Source organism: Cricetulus griseus, chromosome 3 (genome assembly GCF_003668045.3).
Source record: "Cricetulus griseus strain 17A/GY chromosome 3, alternate assembly CriGri-PICRH-1.0, whole genome shotgun sequence".
In the NCBI taxonomy this organism is placed as follows: Eukaryota; Metazoa; Chordata; class Mammalia; order Rodentia; family Cricetidae; genus Cricetulus; species Cricetulus griseus.
The window spans coordinates 82,080,365-82,106,202 of NC_048596.1; the positions used below are offsets into that span (position 1 = coordinate 82,080,365).

The window sequence follows — 25,838 nt, forward strand, 5'->3', positions numbered from 1 at the left end:
GCCCGCCACACCTATGCGTCATCATCCTGAGCCGACGGCACGATTGGCCCGGGCGTTCGGGCCGTGGTTGCATTGTCACCGGCAATGAGCGGCGCGAGGGCGGTAGCGGCTGCTTCCCTGCGGCGCCTGCGCACTGGCGTCCGGAGGCCCTTCTCAGGTACCGGCCACTCGCGGTTGTGGTCCGGCGCAGGGTACCATGCCGGGGAATTTGTGAAGGGGAGGTCACGGGTGTCACGGGGGGAGACGTTCATGCGTCACAGGCGCGCGACGTGGGGGTGGGGTTTATAGAACACGTGGAGGTGATTGACAGGAACAGGTGGACTTTCTTTTGGGGAACAGAGTGATTACCAGCCTGTGACGTGACGTCAGTGCATGTTTGGAATTTGAGTGTCCTGCAGGATCACTGTGGTCTCGAGCACAGTAGCCTTGCGTCGGCAGCGTTAACCTTTTAGAAATGCAGTCCTGCTCATTATCTACTTGGGTTATGTGTTTCTTTTTCACATTTTTAACATTATGATTGTGTGTGTGCGTGTGTGTGTACAAAGTCAAGTGCCAGAGGAGCCAGAAACGAGGTTTGAATCTGGAACTAAAAGAACAAGCAGTTTGTGAGCCCCTGTATGTTGGTGCTGGAAACCCAGCTCAAGTCCTCTGCAAATGCAGTACATGCTCCTTAACTTCTGATCCCTCTTTCCAGCCTTGGTATCAGTATTTTTATCAAGCTCCTCATGGGACTGTTTGTATTGCAAAATAGAAACATTAAATTTGAAATGGAGAGAGGTAGATCTGAATTCAGGTCTGAATCACGTGTCATCTGAGCTGCCCCTGAAAATTGTGAGGTCATTTTCTCAAAACTAAATCTTCAGGCATTAGAACTCTGTTTTGCCTGATGGCAATACTGTTTGCATTTTTTTTTCGTTTCTTTCTTTCTTTTCTTTTCTTTCTTTCTTTTCTTTCTTTCTTTCTTTTCTTTCTTTCTTTCTTTCTTTCTTTCTTTTTCTTTCTTTCTTTCTTTTTGAGACAGGGTTTATCTGTGTAGCTTTGGAGCCTGTCCTGGAATTCTCTCTGTAGCCAAGGCTGGCCTCGAACTCAAGGAGATCCTCCTGCCTTTGCCTCCCAAGTGCTGGGATTAAAGGCATGCACCACCACTACTCCACCTTTTTGCAATTTTGAGATGTGTTTTTATATAATTATGACCTATTAAATCATTTCATTGAAACCACATTGTTATGGTAAACAGTAAGCCAGTATTGCCTGCCCCCAACAAATGGATGAATAATCTCTCTCTCTCTCTCTCTCACACACACACACCATCATCATCATGCTAACAAGATATGAAACTTCATTAGATATTGTTTTATGTGCCTACCAAAGGCTTGACCCCAAGACTGTTGTTCCTTCTGAAAAAATAAGAGTGCTTAACAAGTGTTTGCATGTTATTTAAGACATGTCAGCTACAAATGGAGATGTTTTCCTTGATGATAAATGGATTAGAAGAGAATTAAGAGCCTCTTAGTATGTTACTTATTATTCCATAAGCCACTTAAGATCTTCCAGGTATCACTTTTGGAACAACACATTTGAGAGCTTATAACACCAGGCTTCTGTTTTATTTTAAAGTGGCTAACAAGGCAGTCAGGACTCAGGGATGTGAATTTTAAGGCCTGTTACCCAGTGAGCAGGTAACAATAATCATTTGGCTGGGCGGTGGTAGCACACACTTTTAATACCAGCACTCAGGAGGCAGAGGCAGGCAGATCTCCATGAGTTCGAGGCCAGCCTGGTCTACAGGGTGAGTTTTCAGGATAGCCAAGGCTACACAGAAACCCAGTCTTGAAAAACAAATCAAACAAAAAAGAACCATTTGTTTTCATTTATGAAGTCACTTGGCTTCCTTTGTCTCATTTAGCTTTGTGATAATAAAAAACCTTAAATGTGTTTCTCCTTTAGAAAGAAAATAGCCTTACTATTGGGTAGGTTTTTATTTTGGCTTTGAGACAGCATCTCACTCTAGCTCTGGCTGACCTGGAACTTGCTGTCTCACAGGCTGTCCTCAAACTCACAGAGCTCTGCCTGCCTCTGCCTCCTGATGCTGGAATTGATTGGGGATTTTATAGCTAAACACCTATATGGATTTGGTTAGATAAAAGGACAAATACAACCTTTATAATCCTCTTTGTCTTTATTGAGTGCCTGAATCTAGACTAGAGGTGGGATTTTAGGGAGCAATGTGGTGTGTTCTCAGTAAAAACACAATCCCATTCATCACACCTCAAAAGCCAGCCACATGAACTTGGCCCACTTGCTCAGCTCCTTGCTGTTTTTTTCAGTAACTTTTTAAGAGTTGCCTCTTTCTTTGCTAACAAGGGCTAGAAGCACAGGCCCTTGAACTTGAACAGAGAAACACAGCAGGCCAGTGGTTGTGTCCCATTGTTCTCCCATAAAACATTGGCTACAGCCCATAGTGACCCAGTTTCTGAAGACAGGAGTGGTGCCTTACACCTGGCAGAAGACCAAGGGGTTCCGGATCTGCTTACTGGACTCTGTTCAGTTTCTAGAGTCGGTGTACTGCAAGAGGCAGAACATGTCATGCACAGTAGTAGACCAAAACTAGTTCCACTCCTGCAGAATTCATCCTCCTTTGCACAGTGTGTTGTTTATCCCAGGACTGTAAAGATAGCGCTGTGGTAGACTATTTTCCCCTGAATGCATCAAGCCCTGGACTTGACCTCCAGCACCATAATAAAAGTACAACATTTAAAATTCTACTTGATAGCAGAGTTCATGTTCAGGACTCTGACTCATATATGACTGACTCACCCGTGGCCTTTTGTCTGAAGACCTCAGGCCTTCTTAATGGAAGAGCCCAAGATGTGTCCCAGATGAACCTTTTCACCTGCTTTCTAGACCTGGTAGTCATAGTGCACAAAGAGCCTGTGGCACTTTAAGTAATGCCAACTTAGGTGGCAGCTAGAGTGACAAGCCAGAGGACCTGTGGTTTCTATGGGACCTGTGAACATACCTTATATTTAAAGAGTTTAGTTTGTGAGGTCAAACCTAAGCTGTCAGGCTGGGTCTCAAGTCACCTGTCCATGAAACTGGAGTATTAAAAGAACTTCTAAGTCCCCACTTGGGCTGCCAGACTTTGCACCCTGAACTTTTTCAGACTACCAGCAAGGGCCTTCTTCCCAGGGAGACTGGGGAAGAGCATCATGACTTTGGATGTGCTCCATGAGTTTCTGCTGTACAGCTTGGGAGGGGAGAGCCTTTCCCAAAGCAGCTGTCTCGTGAGCTGCCTGGTGAGGACAGGCTTCGACCTTTCCAGGTGGCCATATGTGTAAAGTGAAGCCAGAAACCCCAGTTTTTAGGTGAAATCTTTTGGGTTTGAGCATTGCAGATGACAAAGAATGCATTGGTAGACATATCTAGCTTGTTTATGGTCTTGGTTCTAACATGTCTTTCATTCTGTTTGCAAAAGGAGACAGAAGATGGCTCAGTTCATAAAAGTGCTTGCTGCCAAGCATAAGAGCCTGATTATGCTTGTAAGCATTCTGTCCCTGGGCCCCACATGGAAGAGGGAGAGAACTGGTCCCTGCAAGTTGTCCTCTGACTGCCACGTGCACATCAACACACACACACACACACACACACACACACACACACACACACACACACACACACACGTAATTTTTTTTTAGAATAAAAAAGACCATCAATATTCTGTGTGGATAATGAAGGACTGTTACTTGCATTTTCATTGCAGCCTATGGAAGAGGCAATGTCAGGTTTCACAGTTCAGGAATGACCTTAGACAACATTAACCGGGCAACTGTGGATCGAATAATCCGGGTGGATCACGCTGGTGAATATGGAGCAAACCGCATTTATGCAGGGCAAATGGCTGTGCTGGGCCGGTCCAGTGTTGGCCCTGTCATTCAGGTGGGTTCTTCCCTAAGTCTCAACCTGGTCTATTGCACTGGCAATGTATCTGAAGCCTGTAGGAATCACTTGCCTGTCTGTTCTAAAGGGAGGTGCAGGGAAACAGAGTGCATATTCTGTTTATGTAAAAGCACAGATATAAATTGGATATGGCTGGGTGTGGTGCTTCATGCTTTTAGTCCCAGTACTTGGGAGGTAGAGGCAGCTAGCTCTCTGTGAGTTTGAGGCCAGCCTGGTCTACGTAGGAAGTCTCGGGTCAGAAAGAAAGAATGGATAGAAAGGAAATGTAAAAGAGAGAAAGAAATTGGGTGTGGAAATTGTGTTTGTGGTGTGAATGTTTTGTGGCATCAAAGGCTGAAAATCCCTTCACTGGGGGAATGTTCCATGTGCCAGGTTTTTGTAGGTTTGTCTTAGCACAGAGTGCCAGAGAGAGAGAGTTTTACAGACCCAAAGATCCAGGTTTCCTTTCCAGCTCTCACCTTCTGCCTCCTTGAAGAGGTCACATGACCTTTAGGTTTCCATTTTCCTATGTGCAAATTAGCCTGGTAAGACCTCTAACTCATTGGGTTTGGTTGGGGAATAAGCTCATATGGAACTATTGCCACCCTGCCTACCATGAGGTAGCTTAGCATGTTGTCCCATCAGATTCCCCACAGACATCCCTGTCCCCAGAGCTCATTCCAGGCATAAGATGGTGTACATCTGCAGATAGCCCCTGCACCTCTGCCTTGAAGCATGACAAGGCTACTGAGAGTCCCCCATGCCAAGAGAATACCACACATTTGGGGTTCTATTTCATAGTGAGAACAGTCTGTGTGTTCTTAGGACACAGTTCTTTTCCACTGTTTTCATCTGTGGTTGCTTGAACTGATGGCTCAGAACCTGCCTGGGTTCCAGAGGACTCACTGCAAGCTGGCTGTGCTATGAGCCTCAGGGATAATCCATCTGCCTTAATAAGGCATAGTGTGGATGGCAGGAGTAGCCTCCAAAGCCATGTTGATGGCATCTCACCATCAACTGTCTGTCTTACACTATCACTGACTGTCCTACCTTAGCTGCTCTTGTCCTTCTGTCCCCATCCTTTGTGTCAAGTCTAGAAGGAAATTACATCACATCTGACTTTTTGCCCTCCCAATTCTGAACTGGGTCAACATCTTGTACACAAATGTGAAGCTTGGTCACTGACGTGTGTGTGGGTCTGGAGGTGTGGCAGTGGAACTCTTAGCTATGTCTGAGATCTAGCTTCAGTTCTTCCTTTGCCTTGCAGGCTCTTTTCTTTTTTGAGAGATTTTTCTGTGCTTTGCCTTTGTCTTATGGATACATAAGGGATGGGTGACTCGAGTTCCCATCATTACACCATTTCCTTATTGCCTCCTGTGTGCTCAGCCGTACGTAGCAAGTCCTCAGGGTATATCAAGAGGCCCCTGTAATGCTTGCCTCTTTTTGTTTTGGGTTTCTGTTTTGTTTTTTAGTTTTTTTGATTTTCTTTTTCCAGAAAATGTGGGATCAAGAGAAGGACCATTTGAAAAAGTTCAACGAGCTGATGGTTGCGTTCAGGGTTCGACCTACAATTCTGATGCCCTTGTGGAATGTGGCAGGCTTTGCACTGGGTAAGTGTCTGTCCAGGAGCCACTTGGCTGTTGGTGACGGGTTGATTATTCATGCCTCTGTAACTCTTATCATGCCCTCATCCAACCTTTTTTATTTACTTAGTGTTTTCCTAAACTTAAATTGAAGCTGATTGAACTGTTTTTGCTTATATGACTAAGATAGATTCATCACTTTCATAAATAGAGAGTATGATACACACAGAGGGAAGCTAGATAATATAGTCATAGCCAGATGATGTCTCCTGGTGATGTTAACCTGAGAACAGCTTGAGTGCTGGGCATGGTCACTTACCCCTTTAATCCCAGCACTCAGGAGGCAGAGACAGGCAGATCTCTTGTGTTCAAGGCCAGCCTGGTCTACAGGGCAAGCACGTTCCAGGACAGCTTGGGCTACACAGACTGAGCCCCGACCCCAAAGGAAAAAAAAAAAAAAAGGAAGAACAAAGAACCTAGTTTAGCACTCTCAGCTCCTAGCAGAAGGGCCAAGGCTCATTGAGCCTGCCTGGTGGTGCATACCTGTAACCTCAGCACGCAGGTGGCAAAGGTAGGGGGTGGAGGTTACGAGCCAGCCCTGGATACACAGTAAGTTCCAGGTTAACTTGGGTTTCATAGTGAGGCCTTGTCTCAAAAAATCAAACCAACCAAATAAAACAGAAAAATACTTTCAAAAAGAACTTTGTGACTGGCATCTAATAACGAGCTCAAACTGCTTCTCAATATGGAGTGACTGTTGCAGAGCATTCATGGGAGTATCTAAATGTTCAATAGTTATGCTTAGCAGTTACCACTGACATCTAGAGGGTAGATATTGGGTGACATCCAATATTAAACATATTAAACATCCCCAGATGTGGGGCCATAGAAACCATGTGTGTTGAAATCCGAGGGCCTTGCTGAGCCAGTCTTGCCCTTTGCTGGCCTGGGGATAGCTCACCCTGCCCCTCTCTGGACACTGCATCAGGAGAGCTGGTCCTGACCCTCATGGGAGCCCCCCCAAAACACACTTTCCATACTAAGGAGAGATGGCCTCACCCCTCACCACAGGTGTGTGAGAGCTTGCTCCACCCCTTGACTGAGAGAGGAGACAGTCCCCAGGTACAGACTGACCAGCTCAGCTACTACCCAGGCCTACATCCTGGGGCTTGGGTTGGTCCACCCTAACATCTTCCCCGTCTATGGCCTGCTGGAGTGTGTGAAGGGACTGGTTCTGTGGAACAATAACCATAGGTAGGATCTCCATGACTCAGGACAAATAACAGGATATTTTGTAATTTTGGTGAGGTTCTAATGATGATTGTGTGCTATAGGCCGGAGGCCTTTGAACCAGACCAGTAACTCATTGCATTGAACTTTTGTGGGTGGGGCTGATTGGACAAAAGTGTATACTGCGTGACACACTGCAGCTCCCAGTGACATTAGGACAAATGAAAAGGTGTTGAAGACGTGCTTGTCTGGCCTTGCCTTGGTCACTAGGAGGTTAGGCTCCTGCCTTGTGGCAAGGAACCAATCAGAAGTTAGCTGGTGGTGCTATGCTTTACGGCTCTGGGGATGCTTTACCGACAAGCACACAGCAAAGACAAGCACACAGCAATGACTCATAGAGCATAGCAACCACCCTGGGAGGGCCTATGGGCCATAACAACGAGTTGACCAGTTAACACAGGGCAAACCCTCCAAGCCTGGAGGCACACCAATCCTGAGCCTGTGCATACCCCTAGACACTCCCCTTACGCTGCCCTATAAGATCTCTATGCAGATGCTTCGAGCTGTCTTTCCTAGGTATCTGCCATGGTGGATGGATGAAAGACCCGAGCTAACATGGGGTTAGCTCGTTAAACAACTATAATAAAGTCTCATGCTGTTTGCATCAAAAGAAAAAGAAAAAAGAAAAAAGAAAAGGTGTTGGAGAGGCGGAAAAGACAGAGGACTAATGTGGTTCTTGAGTTTTTTGTTTTGTTTTCAATTAATTTGGGGGAGTTCTTTTGTGAGGTGATGCTGCAAGGGGTGAGGGGTGGATATGGAGGGACTGGGAGCTAAGTGAGATTGGGGTGCTTGATGTGAAATTACCAAGGAATTAATAAAGAATTATGATACATACTACACACACACACACACACACACACACACACACACACAGACACGCACGCCAGCCCAGATGTCAGGTTGCCTCACAGATGTCCTTGACCATCAGCATGTGGCTCATGCTTGACCTTGTTTGATGATTGCAGGGGCAGGAACTGCCTTGCTGGGAAAGGAAGGAGCAATGGCCTGCACCGTGGCAGTAGAAGAGTCCATTGCTCATCACTACAACAACCAGATCCGCACACTGATGGAGGAGGATCCTGAGAAGTATGAGGAGCTACTGCAGGTGACTGACTGTGCCGTGCTTGAGGGGAGAATAGGACAGGTGACAGGTAGTGAGGAGAAAGAGGTAAAGATGCTAAGGAGGCAAGACTGGGGGGTGAGTGGGGGAGTAAGTCCTCTTCTAGATGAGACAGAGAGGTCATAGGGCTCCAGCACAGTGAAGCCCAGACCTGATGTCTTCTGAGTCCATGTATGTGTGTCCTCTGCACATCCATGACTCAACACATGGGCTGTACACAGAAGATACCAGATAACATGTTAAACTGGACAGAGAAAAGTCCACGAGGCCTCAGCTTACAGGGAACCATAGGCAATGGAGGGAAGCTGAGACAGGAAAGGTGGCCTTCTCCAGGGAAGAGCACACACATTGGTTGTCTGGTGCCAAAAGGTCAGGCCTGGAAACATACATACAGGTAGCATTATATAGACCCAGCAGGTTATATTTTAACTATGTATATACAAACACATATATACGTGCAATAACAATTAGTGAAAGAAGAGGCCATAAATTTGAAGGAGAACATTGGGGAGGGGCATATGGGAAGGCTTGGAGGGAGTAAAGGGAAGGGAGAGATGTTGTAATTAAATTATAATTTAAAAAATAACGTTTAAAAATGATTAATTCTTTAGGCTGAGTGTATGAAGTGCTGGAATGCCTCAGATAATTTTCTACAGGAAAATTAGCCCAGGCTGGTCTTGAATCAGTGGGTACAAGGGATCCCCCTGCCTCAGCACCATCCCTCCACCCCCTAGTAGTTTGTTTGTTTGCTTTGCTTTTGAGTCAAAGTCTCCATCTATAGCCCAGGCTGGTCTTGATTCTTGGTCCTCCTGCCCCTGCCTTCCAAGTGCTGGAGTTGTTAAGTGTGCATCACTGTATTTGGCCATGTGTTGGTTTGAATGAGAATGACCCCCACAGGCTCATATATTTGAATGCTTACTCATCAGGGAGTAGTATTATTTGAGTAGGATTAGGAGTATTAGGAGGTGTAGCCTTGCTGGAGGAAGTGTTTTGCTGGTGGTCGGCTTTAAGATTTCAAAAGCCCAAGCCAGGCCCAGAGTCTCTCTCTCAGCCTGTAGATCAGGATGTAGTTCTCAGTTACTCCTTTAGTACCCTAAGTGTTGCCATGCTTCCTGCCATGTTGATAATGGACGAACCTCTGAAACTGTAAGCCAGCCTCCAATTAAATGCTTTCTTTTATAAGAGTTTCTTTGGTCATGGTGTCTCTTCACAGCAGTGGAACAGTGACTAAGATAGGCCACAACTCTAAATTTTTAAAACCTAAACCAGCAGTTGGCAATCACCAACCAGCCTGCTGGCCAAGCTTGTTTCATAATAAGTCTTGTTGGAGTCACCCCCATGATTTACTCTTGCTAGGCGGCTCTCCCCACTGGAATGGCAGAGTGAACGCTTGTCTTTCATAGGAAAAGCACGTGGACCTCACCTGTAGACTAGGATGAGCAGCAGGTGACCTAGAGTGCTGACTGACTTCCATTCCTTTTCCTTCTCAGGTTATCAAGAAGTTTCGAGACGAGGAGCTTGAGCACCATGACACTGGCCTGGACCATGATGCAGAGTTGGTAGGGACAGACTGTTGCTGGTGATGCTTGGGGAGTGTTTTAAAGGTGGAGGGGCCAAAAGTTTCTGTTCCCAGAAAGACATTTTGGAAGTAAAGGTCAAAAGGCAGGGAGCCAGCTACTTGACAGAAAGCACTCAAGCTCAGCTTTGGTCCTAGGGTGAGGCTCCTGTGTCCTACTCTATCATTATCCCAAGAAACAGCCTAGGGGTTCAGTGGCCAGAGAGGCTTCTAGCAGTCTGAGTGGCTTTTGTTTCAAATTAAATGATTTCCCAGATCCTGATTCTTATCCAGAGGAGCCCAAACCCTGCCCTACCAGCGAGTCTTAAGTCTGACATCTAACATAGATACACCACATGTGGTTTGGTTGCTGGTTGTTTAACCCAGGGCCTTGCTAGGCAAGCCCTCTTCTACTGAGCAAGCCTCTTGTCCTGTTTCTTATCCCACTCCCACCCCTAAGTACTGCAGACCAAACTCAGGATGCTATGCGTGCTAGACAAGCACTCTCCCACCCAGCTACATCCCAGCCTTTTGTTCTCCACAGGCTCCAGCATATACGTTGTTGAAGAGGGTTATCCAGGCTGGATGCAGTGCAGCAATATATTTATCAGAAAGGTTTTAAAGTGTGGCTGATGATCCATTTCTAGAAAAGATGGTCACGTAGGGAATGGCGGTTGCAGAGGAGGAACTGTATAATTATCACTGTGTGCTTTTTTTTTTTAATAAACTACAAAAGGTGGTCGTTTGGAGTCTTTTGTCATTGTTTTTCACTAATAAAACTCTTTGGCAGCTGGGCGTGGTGGCACACGCCTTAATCCCATTACTCAGAAGGCAGAGGCAGGCGGATCTCTGAGTATGAGGCCAACATGGTGTACAGATCGAGTTCCAGGACAGCTACTACACAGAGAACATTTTCTCAAAAAACAAACAATAATAACAGCAATCCAAAAGCCTCTTTGGCACTGGTTTCCTGTTTTTTTTTGTGCTGTGAGGGAGGCAGCCGACCAACTCTGCTCACCTTACAGCGCATGCAGCTGGTCTTCCTTCCATCTCTGCTCACCTTACAGCTCGTGCAGCTGGTCTTCCTTCCATCTTTAGTCAGTTTTGGCCTGAGACATCAACAATGCATCATTCATTAGTTAGCATGAATCTTTTCTAGAATTTATTTTATTTTTATTTATGTGTGTGTACATATGCTTGGGTGTCTGTGGAGGGCAGAGGAGAGTGTTGGGATCGATCCCCTGGAGCTGGAGTTACAGACAGTTGTGAGCTGGGAACCAAACTCAGGTCCTTTGCTTGGTGGCAGGTACTCTTAACCCCCGAGCAATCTCGCCAGCTCTTGCAGGGATCTTTCAGAGGAAAATAAGTTGAGATTGCAGTTAACAAAATGTCATTTAAAACATGAGGATGAGCCGGGTGTTGGTGGCACACGCCTTTAATCCCAGCACTCGGGAGGCAGAGCCAGGTGGATCTCTGTGAGTTCGAGGCCAGCCCGGTCTCCAGAGTGAGTTCCAGGATAGGCTCCAGAGCTACACAGAGAAACCCTATCTCGAAAAACCAAAACACACACACACACACACACACACACACACACACACACACACACACACACAAAAAAAAAAAAAAAAAAAAAAAAAAAAAAAAAAAAGAAACAAAAAAAAATGAGGATGTTTAAAGTGGGCTAAGCAAGACTGGGAAGTCCACCCAGGAAGTGATTGTACGTTCTGAATATGGCATGGCAAAGCACTGTGGTCTGAATGATTATGTCTCTGGAAACCCCTCACCAGGAGCTGATGGTATTAGAAGGTAGTGGTTGAATCCCTCATCTGAGAGGGAGAACTGTAAGGGAGAGAAGACTAGGAGGTGGTTAGCTAAGGCAGCAGAGCCCTGAGGAATGGGATTAGTGCCTTTATAAAAGTGAGGCCTGAGGGAGACTCAGTCCCTTCTATATTATGCCACAAAACTGTGAGGATACAGGCTTCACTGGACACCAACCTGTTGACACCTTGATCATGAACTTCACAGCCTCCAGGACTGAAAACAAGAAGTTTTTATTATTCACAAGCTTCCCAACTGACTGTATTGTAATAGCAGCCCACATAGACTAAGACAGGACAGCATTACCCCAATCAAAAAATATACTTAAGTTAGGCATGGTGATACAGGCCTGTAATCCCAGCACTTAGGAGGTGGAGACAAGAAGAGCAGCAGGAGTCCAAGGTTATCCCTTGGCACAAGTCAAGTTTGAGGACAGCATACATGACACCCTGCCTCATCAAACAACCACAATAAAAGACTTGTGGATTATTTGCAAATTGAATTATAATAATTTCCATGAGTTTTGCTGCCCCCAAATAAACTATCCTGACTAAAATTTAGCACTTTTGTGAATGATTTTAAAATTTCAAAATATATTAAAAAAACAGGATCAATCTGAGTGTGCGCACAGCGTGGTGGTGCACACCTGTAATCCCAGCACATGGGAAGCAGAGGGAAGCAGGTCTCTGCGAGCTGGAGGCCAGTCTGGTCAAAAACCAAAACCAAAAAGGCAGTAAAAAGCTCAGCAGTCCTCCATCACAGCAGAGCGTCCTCTGGAGCTTCCCTGGAGACTGAGGCGGGAGTCGGAGGTCAGTCTGAGTGATGAAACAAGAAACAAAAAGAGGTTTATAGACCAAAAATGTTTGACCTAGGTAGGCCGGTCCCGGGATCAGTGGATTCCTGTCTTAGCTTTCCCCTCATCAGACCCCATGGTGAGACGGGGCTTGCTGCAGTGGCTGTGGCTTTGGAGGACAGTGGACACCGGATAGTTTCCACCAACATTCTGCAACCGCTTTTCTGCAGTTCAGTGGATTTAGGACGTGGGAGGCTGAGGCAGGAGAATTACAAATTTAGGGCCAAGGTAGGGTCCATAGTGAGATCCTGTATCAAGAAAACAAGGGGCTGGCTCAGCAGTTAAGAGCACTGGCTGTTCTTCCAGAGGATCCCAGTTCAGTTCCTACACCCATACCTGGCAGCTCACAACCATCCGTAACTCCAGCCCCAGGGAATCAAAACCCTCTTCTTAGGTCCAAGACCACAACACACATACACATGAATAAAGATAAAATTAAAGAAAAAGAGCAAAAGTGATTTTAACTTTGTGACCAGGTAGTAGTAATTAAACATGAGAAGAAGGTAAGGATGGCTGTAGACTCTTCTGTGGTGGGTTACCATCAGAAGCCTGTAGTGTATATAGTTTGGTGTGGCTGAGCTCAGGTTGTTACTGTGTCTACACTGTTTCATTAGTGGCCATTTTCTTTCTCTCCTGTGTAAGATCAGTTGTCCTAGTATATAGTAGATGGTGGGAGGGAGGGAAGGAGGAAGGGAGGGAGGAAGGAAGGGAGGGAAGCTGAAAACATACTAAGGGTAATGTTTTCAAGCAGTTGATGAACTGGAAATAGACCCGCAAACCACTCTGAACTCTGTCCTGGCTTGCTTTTTCCAGCCCTGTCTTTTAATGTCACAAGCTCCAGGTGCACCCTTGGCTTCCTGTCTACCCTCTCACTCTGGCTGTCTCATTGTGAGTATTCTTCCTGGCCTTCCATTTTCCAGCTGTCTATCCAGTGCCTCCATTTGGAAGTTGAAAAGAATTTTCGGGTTGAATTGCCCCGAGCTGAACCCTTGCCTCCCTGTATTCCCAAGACTGCTTCCCCAGTGGGCTCCATGGTAACTAATAGTGATGCTAATCTTCTGGTGGTTGGATCCAGGTTACTACAGTCACCCCTGACTCCTGTCTCTGTCACCTCCATCTAGTTGTCAAGGTTATCGCTATGTGAAAGTCCTTCTAGAACCTTCCATATTGCAACTGGGATCCAACCACTCTCCCCTCTCTTGCCTAGATGATTCCAGACACCTCTTTTGTACTCTTGTCCTCCCACAATCCATTTTCACCTGGGAGCATACTGATGAGCCCAGCTCAGGTTACAGTTGCAGCTCAGAAACCCCGACTCCAACTGACTTATTCCAGCTCCTTTGCAAAGTCCCCATGGTGTCAAACCAGATTCCAGGTGACCGGGCCTTCTATGGCCCATCCCTACCTCTGCTTCAGCCATTGACCTCCTTGCACTTCACACAGGCCTGTCTGATGCTCTTTGCAGTGGCTATGCCCTCTGCCTTAGAATGTGATTACCCCTAGACAATGACTGTCAAATCCCTCACCACACCTATTCAAGTTCAAATTCCATCATCACCCTTCAAGAAGCCTGCAGTAGTAGCCAGTTTCTGTCTCTATGACCAAAATCTTTGTGAGAATAAATTAAAGATTCTAGCTGGTGTTTTCATCCCACTGTTGCTCAGGCCATGTGCTGTGGTGGAGAAAGGAAGTGTCTCCACAATGGACAGGAAGCCAAGAGAGGGAAACTGGGCAGGTAGGGAGAAGACACAGTCCAAGGACACGCCCTCAGTGAGCTACTTCTTCCATCGAGGACCTGCCTCCCACTTTTCCACATCCTTAGTATGGTCATGTTATGACCCCATCAGAGGATTAACCCTCCTAGTCTGATGTCCCTGAAATGCTCTCATAGACACTTCCAGAGAGAGCTTCACTAACTGAGGCTTCTCAATCCAGTCACACAAGACCAACCCCACCAGCCCGGCCCCCTGCCTGGTCCTGGGTGATACGCTGTGCGAGACCTTTATGGTATCTGGATCTCTATGAGATCCAGATATTTGAGTCTTGCAGAACAGGTGCTCAGTGAACATTGGATGAGACTGAAGAACTGGCCCTTCTGTGGTTAAGGGTACTTTCAAATAAGTGCTCACTGGAGACACCTATGTGTCTCTCAGCAAAGATTCAGTGGGGATTCATTGGGGATTCATGTCATCAAGGTCCAATAGACCATTTTCCTGTGTTTTTGCTAATGGTTTTAAACATACCAGCTGGACTTCCATATGTAAATAATGAGTTTGAAGCCAGGTGCAGTGGTGCACACATTTAATCCCAGCACTCAGGAGGCAGAGGCGAATGGATCCATGTGAGTTTGAGGTCAGCCTGGTCACATGGTAAGTGCTGGCCAGTCAAGGGCTATATAGTGAGATTGTCTCAAAGCAAAAAGTTTGACCCTTACAGCATATATAAAAATTAAGTTACAATACACTAAAAGTCTACATGTGTTTTAGTTTACTTTCTACTGCTGCAATAAAACACAACCAAAAGTAACCTGAGGGGAAAAGGGTTGATTTGGCTTTCACATCCCAATCACAGTCCATCTTTAAGAAAACTCAAGGTGAAAACCTGGAGGCAGGAGCTGATGAAGAGGCCATGGATGAACACCACTTACTGGCTAGTTCCTCATGGCTTGCTAAGTCTGCTTTCTTATACAGCCCAGGACCATCAGCCCAGGGATGGCACCACCTACAATGGACTCTTCCCAACACCACCCACTCATCAGTCATCAACCAAGAAAATGTTGTACAGACAAGCCTATGGACCATCTGGTGGTGTCCAAACACAAGGCTCTGAGAAGAAAATATGCCTTGAATGAGGCCATCTTTCTTAGATATGACATCAGAAGCACAAGTGGAAAGGGAAGACAAGAGGGCTGGGGTGCAGGTCAGTGGCAGGACACTTACTTAATGTATGTCAGGCTCTGGGTTTGAATCCTACCACAAAACAATGAAATCCAAGTCACTGGACACCATCAAAACTAAAAACCTATGCCATAAAGGTCAAGAGACTGATAAAATGTAGGAGATGAAAGGTGTTTGCAAATTATTTATCTGATAAGACACTTGTTTCTAGAAGCTAGGCGTGATGGCACATGCCTTTAATTCCAGCACTCAAGAGGCAGAGGCAAGCCGATCTCCAAGTTCAAGGCCAACCTGGTCTACAGAGCAAGTTCTAGAACAGCCAGGCCTATGTAGAGAGACTCTGTTATGAAATCTCTCCACCCCAAAAGAATACACAAAAAAACAACTACAACTCAGTAAAAAGTAGATCAACTGAAAAACAGGCAAAGAGGATGTTTTCGATCATTAGTTGTAAGGGAAATCCAATAGGGAATATTGGTGAGGATTCGGAGAAACTGCAACCCTCAAGTACTGCTAGTCACGAGGTCACTGCTGTATCTACTTAGGGAAGCAGTCTGGCAATTCCTCAGTCACATAGTTCACATACCCCAGGTTAAGTCAACAGAAATGAAAACATGTTCACATACTTGTACATGAATGTCCATAGTGGTGTAATACCTAACCCAAATGCCCATGAGTTGATAAACTGAATGAGTAATGGTCTCTACAGAAAATGGATATTACTCAGCCATCAAAGAAATGAGGTATCATACATCCTGCTGTAACATGGATGAACCTTAAAGCATGCTTGGCTACAGAAGAGAGAGAGGAGTGCTGGAAGGGGATGCTGGTGTCAACACCCTAAACTGTTTGCTTAAAACTGGTCCAAGTGGCAATGTTACATTAATGTTTCCCCACAATTTCCAACATTTGGTCAGTGAATGAAGCCACATCCAAAGGCCATTTATGATTTCATTTATATGACATGTCCAGAACAGGCCAGTCACAGAGACAGAGGGGAATTGGTGGATGCTTGGGACTGGAGTGGGGGATGGGAGGAAAGAAGTAACTTCCAATAGATATCAGTTGCTTGGGGGCAGGGTGAGGGGCTGTAAGAATGTTCTGGAATTAGTGGTGCCTGTTGTTCAATCTTGGGCATATAGTTAAACCTGCTGACACTGAGTTCAACAGTATAGATTTTCTGCCATAGAAATAAAAGTAAAATTATGCAGTTCTATACTATATTTGAACACAAGTTTCAGTCCAGGCCATTAACAGTGTTTGTGGGTGGGAGTGGCTGCTTGGAGAGGCAAGAGTTCACTGGTGGCTGTTTCTCAGTCACTCTGCCTTATTCTGTGAGGCAGGTCTCTCACTGAACCTGGAAGCCCAAGGATTCAGCTGGCCTGGCAGGCCATGTGGCTCCAAAAATCCTCTGATCTCTGCTTCTCCAGTGCTGGGCAGAAGTGTGGAGATGTCTTCTGAGAGTCCAGTGCCAGCTCTGGCCTTCCTGCATCAGCACTCTTAAGCCAGATGTCTGAGCCACATGAAGGGATTTTACAGTCAGCCTCTGTTTGTTTAGCCTCCCCTTCAAAGTGAAGGGCTGGTGCTTGATGCTTCTGAGAGCTTCCAGAACAAGGCCAGGAAGGTTCTGACTCCCCCTCTTGTCATTAATCCATTGCAGCATGTCCTCACATAGCCACAGTGTTCCCTTGTCTTTCTCTTTCTTTGCCACTCTGACCTTTCAGGAAATATGATTTAAAGTTGGACAGAACCCAGAGCTGATGCCACGATGATGACAGAGCTGTCCCTGCAAGCCCTGTGCTTCCACAGGCAGCCGAGCTAGGCTTCTCTGCATGCCCCCATTCCCTCCTCATTCTAAACAGCAGTGGGACCACGCTGAGAGGAGATAGCAAATGCAGTTTGGGGTGCTCCCTCACCTCTGTCAGAATCTACATCCTGGTCAAGTGTGGTATCAGGAGCTCCACAGGTTCCTGGTAGTTTCTGTTTGGTTATGCTTACCTTTCCTGGCTAATGGTTACTTCAGGAGAGACTTTTCTCATTGGTGCAGCTACCTATATGTTGCTCATGTTCCCATGATTTCTAGGTAAACCACACTAGACTTGGGTGGAATAATGGTACGGATCTGGGTGGAGGCTGACAGACAGCGCCACCACTGGCTCTCTGTGAACTTCTTTTCTTCTTGGCCCCGTTGTTGCTTCAGTGTACCATTTGAACTTGTAGCTCAAGGTGGGGTTTTGTTGGTTACTGCTGGTGGCCTTGCTGTGAAGCTACAGAGCTACATGTCCATCTCCTATGGTGCAAGGCTTAACTCTGTTGGAGACCAGCTCTCTTTGATCCTCGCCCCAGAACCCCTCAAACACCTTGATCCTTGGTTTAGGGGAAAGGAAGCACGACCTAGCCTGCTCCGGGAAAGTGCAGTCAATGAGTAAACACATAAAGGCTGCCTGTTACACACAGCAGGTTTTCAGTGCTCCCCAGGGCTATCCGCAGCTTAAGGGCCTTTAGCCCAACACCACAGCCCCTCAGGACCACGCCTGGACACCTCCCCAGGGACAGCCCACCACGCCGATGGCCTCCAGAGGGCGCGCGCGCACCGAGCGGAGCACGAAGCGAGATGGGCCACCCGCAGGAGGTTCCAGATGGCTTGTGTGAAGGCACCCGGGAGAAGCAGGGAACTGCCACTAGGTGGATAACTTGGCCCTGGCAATCCCATCCTTTGATCTCTGCTGCAAAGGGAGAGCATCCCCGAATGCCACACCTGAGCCTTGGCAGATGGGAGGGTGACCTGGCTTGTCTCCTGTACTGGTGGATTCGTTTGCTTTTTCAGAAAAGAGACAGAGATGAAAATACAGAAGCGTCCAGTTAGTCCCTGTCCTGGGATTCCCTGTGGGGTATCAAGTTCCAGCGCCAGGCTGCACCCGATGGTTCCTGCTCTCCCTGCACACTCCTGACTCTCACATAAACTCTGTCGTATACGTGGACTCAGCTGCCCTCAGTCCAGCTGCCCACTGCTGCTCCTTATAACTTACCTGAAATCCTCATCTCCCCTGTCTGTCCGTGCACCCCCCCCACCCCGAGTCCCCGCCGTCCCCCATCCCCACTCTACCCTGCACCTAACCACCTATCCTGTTACTTGCCTCCTCATGATCTCCCAGCACCTGGAGTTGAGCTCTCAGCCCACATCTGTAAAGGAATCTAAGGTAAACAAATAGGTGGACTCAAAAGACTCAAAATGGAGGACACAAATAATGGCAAGTCAGAAATGACCCTACTGAGCTCCTGGAACTTCCTGTGAGAGTATGAGGGAAGGAGATGACCAGTCAGTCCTCTGGCCCATCAAAGTCCAAGCCCAAGCCCAGGTTTTGTTTTTTGAGAATTTCTCAATTCCTCATGCTGCTGTCTTAGGTATTTTCTCTGTTATGGTGTTAAAAGCAATATCAGGGAGAATGGGTTGCTTCTGGCTCATAGTTTGAGGATACATTCCCTCATGGTGAGGAAGGCCTGGCAGTGGGAGCTGGAGGTAGCTGGTCACATCCACCTGGAGCCGGGATGGAGCGCCCTGCTTCCTGCTCACTCTGCTTAGTAAGTGCAGGACACCAACCCATGGACCTGTGCCCACAGTTAAGGGAGATCCTTCTGCCTCGGTCTAGACACTCCCTCCTGAGCATGCCCAGAGCCTTGTCTCCTGGGATTCTGGAAGCTATTGACAATATTAACCAGCACATCTGCCTTTAAGTCCAGTCATCTTTCTAGGGTTACACAGAATTTCAAATACTTCATCCTTGGTTTTTAACTAAGCCAGCATATCAGAATCTACTTAAGGCAAACGCTACAGATGCTCCCCTCTGCCTACTGAATGAAGCAGAGGCTCCCAGGCTCCCTGGCTCCCAGGCCAGGCCTCTGATGAATATATTTTAAAACCCCATGTGGGAGCTAGGAAGTGCAGTCCAGGTTGAGAAGTCAATATTAATTCCAGGGCTGCCTCAGTCTGCCCTCCACGGAGGCATTCCCTCTGCTTTGCAGCCTGCTTTCTTGGCAGAGGCGAGGTTCCCACTGTCCTACTTTCCCCACTGTGTTCTGCTAAGAAAGGACCTGTTTTTGTAATTTTTCTCCAGCCCTTTTTGAGGCCTCAGCAGCTAGAAACACATTCCAAGCCCTGTGTCTTCACCAGGTGGAGACAATGGTGAGTAGCCTGGCTGGGTAGCTCCCCTGTTCTCCTTTCTGCTGGGGGAGGGGACAGCTTTTGTTTGGTATTTTCAGAGCCTAACTCCCAAGTTGCTTCCTCCCAATGATGAAAATTTATGTTGAGATACAGTTGAGATTATGCTTACTCGCTGATGCTGTATGTGTGTGTGTGTGCTTAAATAAGGCCACATGGCCATTAAAAGAACAATTAAGTCAAGGGTATACCTTGTTCTAAGGCTGTGGGATAAAATTATTTCATACTGTAAATTCATAGTTATCATTTAGAAGGGCCACAGAAATCTGACCTTTGTGCCAACAGGAAGTTAAGAGTTCTACTAAAGGAAGAACCCAGAGGTCCCTTTGTTTGGGTACAGCTTGATCTGTGTGTGAGTTAGTGTGCTCATCACTCTTCCCAAGTTATGCACACTAAGGGAGGACAGGCTTATTTTGGTTCACAGTTTCAGCATTGTCAGTCCATCATGGGTAGGGAGTATTGAGCAGTTGGCCTCATGATGGTCAGGAAGCAGAAGGAGCTCTGGCAACATACAACTCCCAACCCCCCCCCAAGACCTCCTTCCTCCAACTAGGTCCTACATTCTACCTTCTACCTCCTCCCTAATGTCACTCCATCCTGAATCCAGCAGGAGATTAATCCATAAGGGTAATTAATCCATCATGGATTAGACCAGAGCCCTTAAGATCTAGTTTAATTAGTCTCTGGAAACACCCTCAGATACAGGGAGGCATGCTTCCCTAGTCTCCTAGACATCAATCAATTCCATCACGTTGACAATAGAAATTAATGTTCACAGCAAAGGGTCCTAAATTCACCATTCTTTCACTCTCTTCTTTCTCTCGTCTCTCCTCGTTCCTTTACTTTTTCCCCCTTCTGTCCAGATCTCACCTCTTTCAAGTTTCACATCCCTTCACAGCTCATCTCCTCTTGCCTCCCTTCAGGTCTCACCTCCTTTGATTCTTACCTCCTTCAGGGCTCACTTGGTAGGAGAAAAGGGCCAGCCAAATAAACACACCCTGAGCAGAACCAAAGAAACACACTCTAGACCTGCAACCAGAACCAAAGAAATGCACCCTAACCAGTGCCAATGAAACACACTTCATCCCTGGAATCAGAGCCAGTGTAAGAAATATACCCTGGACCCTGAAATTAGAGCCAAGAGGCTAAAAAGGACCAGTGAGTGAAACACACTTTGGCCCTGAAACCAGAGCCAAATCTGTCCCTGACTCTGAGCAGGAAACCAACCAATTCCTGAGCATGAGATCTAGCCAATCTGAGCTCAGGGGCTGAAATCTGACCAATCCCCACCCTGGAAATCTCCCTGGAAAAACTCTGCCTCTAAGGAGCCATATATATATATATATATATATATATATATATATATATATATATCCTGTGCCTGTTCAGTTTGTGGCTGTCTTCTTCCACCCTGGCAGAGGCAGCCACTCTCCTGGATTCTTTCCTCCCAATAAATCTCCTGAATGAGGTTTGGGTGAGACCTTCCTTTGCTGGAACAGAGCAGAGGAGAGAAGTAACAACTTTTCACCAGAGCCAGAGCCAGAGCAGAGCAGGGCTGTAGCACTTTTACTGGGGAAACTCTCCTAGCTGAGCAAAGTTGTTATTACACCCCCCCTTCCCCTGGAACCAGAGCCAAACTGTAAAACAACTTTCCTGGGAAACCCTCTCAAGCCAGAGTTGTTACACTAGGGAAGCCTTTCCCTGGAGCTGGGCTATAAGCTGTTATGTTTGCTAAGACCTCTGGTATTCTTTGGCCAGAGTGCCAGAATACCTTTTCCACCTGAGCCCTAATGCTTATACACCTCCCTTCAGATCTCATCTCCCTTCAGGCCTCACCTTCTTTCAGTTATCACCTCCCTTCAGGTCTCACTTCCTTCATTCAGGTCTCATCTCTTGAGTGTGCTTCCCCTTCCTCCCAAGGGTCTGACTTTATAGAAAGCTGCTCTTCAGCCCAAGGACCTGGAATGGTTCATTTTATATGTCAAATTGAGTAGGCCATGAAGTGCCAAGATATTTGGTCAATGCTGTTCCTATGAGTGAATTTCTGGATATGACTAACCAGTGTGAATAGGTGAGCTGAGTACAGCAGGTGGGCCTTACCCCACCAATTGGAGACCCTGTGAACACAAATTCTGAATAAGAGAGCATGGCAGCTGCCTGACTTCCTGAGGGCTGGGCCAGCTGTCTGTGTGGGCTTTAGGGTTCAAAGAATCAAAACATTAGCTTATCTTGGATGTTCCTCCACTTTTGATGGAGTAGCATCCCATGAATCCCACTGAAAGCTGAAAATATCATATGTAGAAGGTGTGTTCATTGCTGGAGATATAGCTCAGCAGTTACGAGTACTGTCTGTTCTTCCAGAGAATCTAGGTTCAGTTCCAAGCACCCACATGGCAGCTCACAACCACCTGTAACTCCAGTTCCACGGCATCTGACACCCTCACACAGACATAAATGCAGGCAAAACACCAATGCACATGAAATGAGAATAAATAAATAATCACAAAAAGAAAGGAAGTTTGTTCATGTACCTCACTTCCCAAGCATCTTAACAGCACAGCACTTTACAGTGAGTCCCTTGTGCCCCTTGATGGCTGCATGGCTGACTGGGAGCTTCACTCTTTGACAGTGCCCAGCCTTGTAAGAGAGAATCACCCCACATCTCACCAGCCTGGGAAAAGAGCCCAACTCAGTGCTCTAAACACAGAACTCCCTGGGAGTGGTTTCTGCAGCATCATATAGGTGAAGTTTCTAAGTCAAAGCATTGTAAATGGGGGACTGTCTTGTCACATTGCCTCTCCTGCTTCTAAAGCTTTCTGTGCACACTGAATCTCCATGAGTTGCTCCTGGGGGCCTTTCTGAGCCTCTGCAACTGCATGAGACCTTCTAATAAATCAATTTGTGCATCTATGTATTTATGCATCTATGTATTTATCTATCTATTGTATCACCTATCAATCATCTATCTACTGTCTATCACCTAACTATTGCCTGCCTATCTATATCTATCATGTATCTTTTCATCTGTCTATTGTCTATCACCTATATATTGTCTATTTATCTACCTATCATCTGTCATCCATTTATTCATCTGTCGCCTATTTATCTTTATGCCTACCTACCTATCATGTGCTCATTCTTTTTCTCTCCTATGTCTTCTTTCCTTCTCCTCTCTTTTTATACCCTTTCTCTTCTCCTCCTCCTCTTTCCTGTTCTTTTTCTTCTCCCCACTCCCTCTGTTCCTCTTATCTTCTCTCCTTTCCATTGGTTCCGAGTCCCTGGAAACTCTGAGCACAGGCCTTACAGGGAATCCGAGTCAGATGTCAGCCTCAGCAGAATGACAAGGAATGGGATGGGAATACAGGGTAGACACAGGAAGTCAAGGGAAGTAACTGGTTTGGGGTAAGGAAAAACAATTTTTTATGCAAAAGCATTTAGTTAGTATCTGCCCTGTGCCGGGTGGACCCCAGACATGGGAATGAAAAGACCTGCCTGAGTGTCTCAACCTGTAGGACATGACTTATTTGGCAAACCTCTATCCCCAAAATATTTATATTATGATTCATCACAGTAGCAAAATTAGTTATGAAGTAGCAACAAAAATAATTTCATGGCTGGGGGTCACCACACGAGGAACTGTATTCAAGGGTCACAACATTAAGAAGGTTGAAAATCACTGCTCTAACCAGAAATCAAGTTCACTCCGACTCTGTCTGCAGCCCACTCTTAGGGTGAATTCATCTTTAAAACAGAAATATGACCTCCTCGCATTGATTTCTAATTCTGTTTCCTTGGCAGGTAGAAAGGATTTGAAGGGTCATTCTCAACCCAGAAAGTCACTGTCCCATACCCTTTCAGAATCACTCCATTTTCCTATGATTTCACCCATGATCGTGTAAGCCTTTGGATTAGCTAAAGAGTTACTGAGCATGAAAATAGGACATAGAAAGTCATGGGTGTTGCCAACAGTCTAGGATCCTAAGATGTATTCTGCATCTATGTGTTTGGATGGAGAGAAAAGATGGTGCTGTCCATGTTAAATGTTTGAAGGGTACAATGGTGTCCACAGGAAAAGTACAGAAAACGTCCTGTAAAAGGCCATTACGCCAAATCAGGCCTTGATTAGAGGCAAGATGGAGGGGTGGCCCAGTGGTGTTTTTCAGTAACTGTAACAAAATGCCTGAAACCATCAAATAGAGGAAAGGTTAATTTTAGCCCCCAGTCTCAGAGAGCTCACTCTGTACCTGGCTGACTCCACTGTTGTGGGGTCTGTGACAGGGAGCAGGTGACAAAGGAGTTATTCACACCGTGGCAGCCAGGAGACAATGTGAGGGGAGTGACTTTTGGGGTGCCAACACCCCTAAATCTTAAATGTCCTCAAAGGTTCATGGGCCAAACCCTCAGTCTCCAGCTTGTGGTGGTGGAGCCTGCCTGACCCCACCATGCTATGGAAACCTGTATCTCATGCTCCCAGCACCACAGAAAGAGCCCACCATGTCTGATAGCAGATTCTGCACAACCATGAGCAGGAAGAAACCTTCTGTGAGTTGTTTCTATCAGGTGCTTGCTGTGTGTGTGTGTGTGTGTGTGTGTGTGTGTGTGTGTGTTTATCACAGCAATGCAAAAGTAATTGATGTGAAATTCACTTGTATCCTGGAGCATTACATGTTCATGCACACACACACATGTACATGCATCCACATGTCTATACACATATGTACGCACTATGATTTGTGGGGGACAGCTGTGATCTGTGTCTGTTGTCACAATTCAATTATCCTTGCAATCACTTTCCCTTCATCAAATCTGAGTTTGGAAAATAAATTTCATTGCTCATGTATAATTTCCTAGTCTGGAGACCTCATCTGAATGATAATGAGGTCTTTGTTTTGTTAACTGCCTGTGCTCCAAGAATCTGTAACAGGGGAGGCACACTGAAGGTGTCAGGCAGTGTGTGCTCAGTCACAGTACTGAAGGAATCATGTGCCAGACTGTCAGTGAGCCAAAGTCCTCCAGGGGACGAGGATGTCCTGCTTAGGGAACTCTGGTCACATAGGCTGTCCTTCTCTGTTCCTCCACATGGCTTTAGGTAGCTGAAGCCAGTTTGCATGTGATGTCTTTCTCATGCAGATCAGACCCCCATTTCATATAGTTTATGACACAAATTGGTGTATTGGAGTTTCTTTGGGGCCACCAACCAGCTCCCAAATCATGACACAGAGACTTGTTATTAGTTATGAATTCTTGGCTTTATCTTTGCTCTTGCTTTAATCTGTTTCTCTTTATCTACACTTTGCCTCAGGGCTTTTTATCATTCTTTCATTCTGTATGTCTTACTTCCTGTTAACTCTGTGTTTGGCTGGTTGGCAATTGCCTGGCTTCTGGCCCTGGGCATCTCCCTCTCTTTCCCTCATTCTCTCTCATTCCTCTAGCCTAGATTTCTCCTCCTGGTTATTCTCTCTGTCCATACAGCCCCACCTATTCCTCTACTCCCTAGCTATTGGCCATTTGGCTTTTTATTAGGCCAGTAAGGTGCCTTAGGCAGACAAGCTAAAACAGCAACACATCTTGACATAATTAAACAAGTGCAACATAAACCAATGTAACACACCTTTGCACAGTTAAAGTAAGATGTCTGATAAGCAAGTGTCATTCCTGGTCTCTACTGGGGTTTGGATAAAGTCCTCAAATGCTCATTCCATACCAGGTTAATTTTCAGTCATAGTGAGACCTTTAAGGGGTGTGTGTCCTTAGAGACCACACACACACACACACACACACACACACACACACACCTACCTCTTCTCTTTCACTTCCTCCCACCACCCCACCACCCATCCACCCCAGGTGATCATTTCTTCCCTTCAATGCTCCCTCCCAAGATGTGTGCTGCCTCCCCACAGGCTTGAAAGGAAGGAGGACCAACTGACCACAATCTGGAACTCTAAAACCTTGAGACTGAATTAACCTTTGACTTTGTAAACTGACTGTCCCAGGTATTTTTGTGATTATCATGGAAAGCTGGTTAATACTGCCTTCTAAAGGAGACTGGTGTTGGGACAACCCTTCATGCAGGGTCAGAAATAAAACTCATCAAATTGAACCTTAGGTGGTTTTACCCAAGAAAAAGAAGGCAGATTATGTGCTCAGCACAGGCCTGATGAGAAGGCAGGCTGATAATCCATCCCTTTTATGCACACAGTATGGTGTGGGCCATTTTCAGCTGCAAAACAAAGCCTGACCTTTGCAGAGGACTATAAAAAGACAGCCAAACTCACCTCTTCTTCCTCACAGTTGTTATCACAAAGAAGGAAAGCTGCAGGACCTCTGTGTTTAAGTGTTTGGTGCACAAAGACAGCTTGGCATTTTTCAGGCTGATGGCTGGAGCTGGGAGTGACAGACAAAGTACTTAGGTTCCAGGCAGCATAAGTGGCCATGAGCAAGCTTGACATTGTGGCTGTCAGCAATGGGCATCTGATTCCCACTAACCCTATAGCACAACCAGATAGTGGGTGGAGACAGAGATGGGCCAAAGGCTTCAGGAATGATCATGAGAGAGGTTGGTAC

The 25,838-nt window shown here is 46.2% G+C and overlaps 1 protein-coding gene across 1 annotated transcript; it reads left to right on the top strand.

Annotated features, from left to right (window-relative positions):
- Coq7 (coenzyme Q7, hydroxylase) lies at positions 1-10,233 on the top strand. The gene is made up of 6 exons (XM_027410160.2): positions 1-157; positions 3,761-3,936; positions 5,432-5,546; positions 7,775-7,914; positions 9,420-9,488; positions 10,029-10,233. Exons 1-6 carry the CDS (start codon positions 85-87, stop codon positions 10,104-10,106), a joined length of 651 nt encoding a protein of 216 aa, XP_027265961.1. The 5' UTR covers positions 1-84; the 3' UTR covers positions 10,107-10,233.
- Positions 10,234-25,838: the final 15,605 nt, after the last annotated feature.

What these genes read in the sequence shown, in the direction of transcription:
- Coq7 (XM_027410160.2), top strand. Translation starts at nt 85, where the DNA reads ATGAGCGGCGCGAGGGCGGTAGCGGCTGCTTCCCTGCGGCGCCTGCGC. An exon ending in CGTCCGGAGGCCCTTCTCAG is followed by an intron (nt 158 to 3,760) that starts GTACCGGCCACT and finishes TTTTCATTGCAG; the next exon opens with CCTATGGAAGAGGCAATGTC. An exon ending in GTGTTGGCCCTGTCATTCAG is followed by an intron (nt 3,937 to 5,431) that starts GTGGGTTCTTCC and finishes TTCTTTTTCCAG; the next exon opens with AAAATGTGGGATCAAGAGAA.